We start from the raw sequence: 5,270 nt of genomic DNA, 5'->3' as shown, positions 1-5,270 counted from the left end.
CCCTCGCTGCCTCCTGGAGACGGTGGCCGAGCGGGCGGGCGCGTAATTCTCCCGGAAGGGTTATTCTCTCGCTCCATTCTCGTTTTGGGGGGAGCCAGCGAGACAGCTCCTTTCGGGGCGCGCTGGTAAGGTGGGAGGGGGTGGGGGCCGGCCGATCTGATTCTTTCGCGTGTGTGTAGAAGCGGCCGCCGCCGCGGCGGAGACGACAACAACTTGCTGGTTTTCAGGTTGGGTTAACGGCATGGAGAACAGTCACCCCCCCCACCACCACCACCAGCAGCCCCCGCCGCAGCCCGGCCCTTCGGGCGAGAGGAGGAACCACCATTGGAGAAGTTACAAGTTGATGATTGACCCGGCTCTGAAAAAGGGGCATCATAAACTGTACCGCTACGATGGGCAGCATTTCAGCCTGGCGGTGAGTAGCCGGCGCGCCTCCCGCCGCCCCCACCGCCCCCCGGGGCCGAGCGGCCGGCACCCCGCTGCCCACCACCCGGCCAACTGTCAGCCGGGGCCCCACTCCTGGAGTTGGACCATGGCCTGGGGAAGGGGGTCTGCCTCTGCCCCTGGGGAGGGGACCAGCCCACCCATTCCTCCCCCCATCCCCTCCGCAGATGTCCAGCAACCGCCCGGTGGAAATTGTCGAAGATCCCCGGGTCGTCGGGATCTGGACCAAAAACAAGGAGCTGGAGCTGTCGGTGCCCAAATTCAAGGTAGGACCCCTCCCCCTCCCTCCCCGAGTTCGAAAATAACGCCAGCCCTGACCAAGCCCAGCCGGATTCTGAGTTCCCGCCGTCCAGGGCTGGGAAGTTTTGGCGGGGAGGGGGAGTGGGGTGTCCCCCTCCCGGCCACTGTAAACAAAATAACACTGGGTGAAACTGTAATCACGGCGCTGATACAGTGTCCTGCACGCCCAGCTGGGGGCTCTGGGTCCCCACCTGGCTCCTGCCTACCCAGAGGCCTGGCCCCGGGACCCGCCCCCCTTCCCAGCCCAATGACTTTGGGGGGACAACTTCCTAGTCCAAGGGGTCGCCCCTGACCGGTGAGCAAGGAGGGGAGGCCAGAATGGGGGGGTGGGGAAAGAGAAACTGTTTCTTTTTCCCCTTTCCTTCCGAACCCAGAGGACTTCCACGTTCCAAACGATTTAATCCTCTGCTTCCCGGGCCCGCCCGCGTGCATTTTAAAAAAAAAAAAAATTTTTTTTTAATTTAACCCTTCGTTGTTTTTAAGCACTGGGGGAGTGGGAAATATTGTGTTTTTCCTTCGGTTTCAATGTTTTCCAAACTCCCTTCCCCCTCGGCCCCTGCCAGATCGATGAGTTCTACGTGGGCCCGGTGCCTCCTAAGCAGGTGACATTTGCCAAGCTGAATGATAACATCCGCGAAAACTTCCTGAGGGACATGTGCAAGAAGTATGGGGAGGTGGAGGAGGTGGAGATTTTGTACAACCCCAAGACCAAGAAGCACTTGGGCATTGCCAAGGTGGTCTTTGCCACAGTCAGGGGAGCCAAGGAGGCTGTTCAGCATTTGCACAGCACCTCGGTCATGGGCAACATCATCCACGTGGAGCTGGACACCAAAGGTTAGTGGGAGCCAGCTGGGGCCTGGGGGCAGAGATGAAGGCTTCCTGTAGGCTTGACCCCTTTCACCAGCTTCCTCTACACTGTTGGGGAAGCCTCTCATTCTTCCTTGGGATCCCTTCCCACAACTTTATATATATATGTATATATATATATATATTTGACCCCTCCTGAGAGTAGAGTCACATGGAGCTAAATGTGTTGTCTGTTGCTAAGAGACAGGCTATAATTTACCAAATGTGCTGGTTCTTGGCCACTGCACCCCTAGAGACTACCAAGAGGCTTCCCCACTGCTGACACCCCCCTTGTGGGCCCGTTTCAGAGTCCCGGTGGCCTGGGTTTAGCAGTCCCCAGTGTTGCTGCCTGTGTTAGGAGGAGGCATTTGTTTATTTGGTGTGTGTGTGTGGGAGAACTGAGGAAGAGCTGCTAAGGTACCTTTAAATACAGAAAAGAGAAGGTCCCTCAACTGAAAAGTGAATCCTTTAAGGATGGATACCCCCTCCCCCTTTACCCCTTACCCTGAACCAATCTGAGCTAGAAGTGTTGTTTCATTGATAATGTTCCCGATAGGGCGAAGGGGGCGGGCTGCTCTGGGTGCTCAAGGGTTGACACTTTGTCTTCCCTCCTCTCTCTTAAAGAGACCGCAGCAACTTCGGAACAGAGTCCCGCTTGATTCACAGCCAGGCTGGGGAGCCACACCTCCCATCCCTGGGTTGCCTAGACTCCCCTGGATGCTGGCTGGAGGGTCTTACACGGCTCAGAGGGTGTCTCCCAAAATTTGCCTGTGACCTCTCTAAGAAGTTCCCACCTATATGAAAGGAGGTGCCAGCTGCTCTGGGACCAGATAGCCCTGTTAGATCCCCAGCTCTCTGGGGCCACCTGGGAACCCTGCCTGGGAGGACTTAGGTGCAACAGCTCCGGGGGTTTTGTGAGCACAAGGTTTGGCAGGCATCTGAGTACACCAAACCAAAATAGGGAAATCTAAACCATTTTTGTTGTTGTTGTTTTGATTTTAATAATTAATACATATTAATTGAGTCTAAGATCATGCTGGGTATTTTGACTACCCCATCCACAATTGCTGACCCTATTTCTAGATGTACCTCTCCTCAGGGTACAAGCCTGAGGTTTTCATCCAATCCACAGCCCCTCCCCTCGTTTCCCTGGCTCCTCAGTCTCTGGGTGGGCAGGGGCCTATGGACTTTACCCCCTTGGGTGGCTGCAGTCTGATTTCCCCTTGAGAATCAAGTCAGCAGTCTGTTCCCATCACTTAAGGAGTCAGGTCTCACCATAATTCTATTTCTGAAAAAAATAAAAGTAAAAATAAAGAGGGGGAAAGAAACGGCCTGCAGAGACTGCCACCTAAGTTTGTATTTCAAGAGAGATCAGCAAAGAGTAAAGTGTAGCTCAAGGAATGTGTCTCCTTTGCATATGCAGCCAGCTGCCTCTGAGGTTCTATAAATATCAGTAATCTGGGGCCCTGGTCTGTGAAGACCTCTTTGCTGAGGGGTGGAAAGTTCCTCATGGGGTCCAGTGGGGCTCGGTTGGACAGTACCCTGCAGAGTCCCCAAGCAAACTCTGGTCCTGGGTCCTCAGCTAGTGGAAGTCAGTGCAAAGTTCACAGTAATATGCTACTAGAATGTGTTTTGCAAACTTGCTTGTCACCTGGCCCCAGATAGTTAACAAAGTATCACCTCTGTGTCACCGGACTTCCCCCATCCTTGCTATAAGCTCCGGCTGTTAAGTGGGAAGGTGAAAAAAGCAGGGGTGGGGGAGGAGGGTACTCTTTCTTTGGCACCATGGCCCAGGTAATGGGAAGGGACTTTGGCTGGGCTTGACAACTCTGAATTTGGAGGAGTCCTAGCCAGGGCATTAAATTCTGAGACTCAAGATAAGAAATATCAGTTTTGAAGCTTCATTGAACAGATGAGGATCTTGAGTGAGGTGCAAGGGGAGGGAGGATAGGAACTTGGTCAGGGGTCACGCAGCTTCCCCAGGCCTGGGATCCCAGACATACAGGACCCACAAGGATCCCAAATAGTTTAGAGACCTGTGGGGAGTGACCTATCCTGGAGCCTGGCTGAATGCCCCTGCCCTTTTCATCACAGGAGAAACCCGCATGCGCTTCTACGAACTGCTGGTTACCGGCCGATACACCCCCCAGACCCTCCCAGTGGGTGAGCTGGATGCTGTCTCTCCAATTGTGAATGAGACCCTACAGGTGGGTTTATCACAACCACTTCTCCCATCACCAGCTCCGTCATGTCCCCCCACCTCTGGAAGCTTTCAACTTCCTGATCAGACCCCCGCCTCAGCCCCCAGCTCACTATCACCAGTCTTGGAGACCAAGGCCTAGGAGGTAAATGAGCCTGCCACACCCACCACAGGTTCAGAGTGGGGTCTACAAGCCCCATTTTTCCAAGCTCATTCAGTGCAGCTCCCCTGGGTTTGGCCTTGTTCCTGTGGCTTTGAGCCCACTAGGCCCCTCCCTCCAGCCCTCCCCCAGCACAGGTGGGGTCCACAGGCTTGGGGATGCTTTTCCACACCAATGCTCAAACACTGCTGTGCCCAAGGCCCTGGTGGGTGCTGCCTGCATCCCCCTCTATCTTTGTCCCCAGAAAACAGAGTTCAGGCCCTGTTTCCCTGACCCCCACCTCCTAGGACACTCACTGGGCCATCCCAGCTCCTCCCTTGGATCAGCCAGTGCGGTCAGGAGGGCAGAGCTCAGTCAGCCAGAGTGTCCTTCAGTTGCTTTCCCCAAGTCACACTGTTTCAACCCACAGTGTGGGACAGAACCAAGCCCACAGCCACTCAATCCCCAAACCCTAGTTCTCAGTCATACTTCTGCCTAGAAGGTCCTCAGTGCCTGACAGCCGCCGACCAGAAGAACATCCCAGCCTATACCAAGATGGCAGGGTCTTCCTTTACTCTGCCTTTGGGAGTAGGAACAGTCCCCAAGATTTGCTAAGAATGAACAGAGTAACATTAAGACCCTCTTTCCTTGTGCCACAGAGCAACTTGGCTGTGGGTCCCAGCAGTCGGAATAAGAAAGGAAGCCTACCCGCCCAAGCCCACGCCAGATCTCACCTTTCTCCCTCTCTCTTCCCAGCTGTCAGATGCCCTAAAGCGCCTCAAGGATGGCAGCCTGTCTGCGGGCTGTGGCTCTGGCTCCTCCTCCGTCACCCCCAATAGTGGCGGGACCCCCTTCTCCCAGGACACGGCTTACTCCAGCTGCCGCCTGGACACGCCTAACTCCTATGGGCAAGGCACCCCACTCACACCACGCCTGGGCACCCCCTTCTCGCAGGACTCCAGCTACTCCAGCCGCCAGCCCACACCCTCCTACCTCTTCGGCCCAGACCCCACAGCGACCTTCAAGGCTCGGCGCCACGAGAGCAAGTTCACCGATGCTTACAATCGCCGCCACGAGCATCATTATGTTCACAACTCTGCTGCAGTGGCTGCAGTGGCCGGGGCCGCAGCTCCCTTTCGGGGCTCCTCGGACCTCCCATTTGGGGCAGTTGGCAGCAGTGGGGGCAGCAGTGGCCCTCCCTTCAAGGCCCAACCGCAGGATTCAGCCACATTTGCCCACACTCCACCGCCTGCCCAAGCAGCCCCCACTCCTGGATTCAAGTCGGCCTTCTCTCCATACCAGACCCCAGCACCCCCTTTCCCCCCGCCCCCCGAGGAGCCC

General features: G+C 55.9%; 1 protein-coding gene across 1 annotated transcript in view; it reads left to right on the top strand.

Moving 5' to 3' along the window:
- Nucleotides 1-166: 166 nt before the first annotated feature.
- The window catches only part of Setd1b (SET domain containing 1B, histone lysine methyltransferase), a 27,318-nt gene continuing 22,214 nt past the window's right edge, over nucleotides 167-5,270 (top strand). The window contains exons 1-5 of the mRNA XM_048785483.1: nucleotides 167-415; nucleotides 612-710; nucleotides 1,308-1,578; nucleotides 3,685-3,797; nucleotides 4,686-5,264. Of these exons, the coding sequence (XP_048641440.1) occupies nucleotides 242-415; nucleotides 612-710; nucleotides 1,308-1,578; nucleotides 3,685-3,797; nucleotides 4,686-5,264 (1,236 nt within the window). The 5' untranslated portion in view covers nucleotides 167-241. The remainder of the gene's footprint in view (nucleotides 416-611; nucleotides 711-1,307; nucleotides 1,579-3,684; nucleotides 3,798-4,685; nucleotides 5,265-5,270) is intronic.

The sequence above is a fragment of the Marmota marmota genome, unplaced genomic scaffold (genome assembly GCF_001458135.2).
Source record: "Marmota marmota marmota unplaced genomic scaffold, marMar, whole genome shotgun sequence".
Taxonomy (NCBI): domain Eukaryota; kingdom Metazoa; phylum Chordata; class Mammalia; order Rodentia; family Sciuridae; genus Marmota; species Marmota marmota.
The sequence above is the reverse complement of the archived record's forward strand: the minus strand, read 5'-3'. Positions and strand labels throughout refer to the sequence as shown.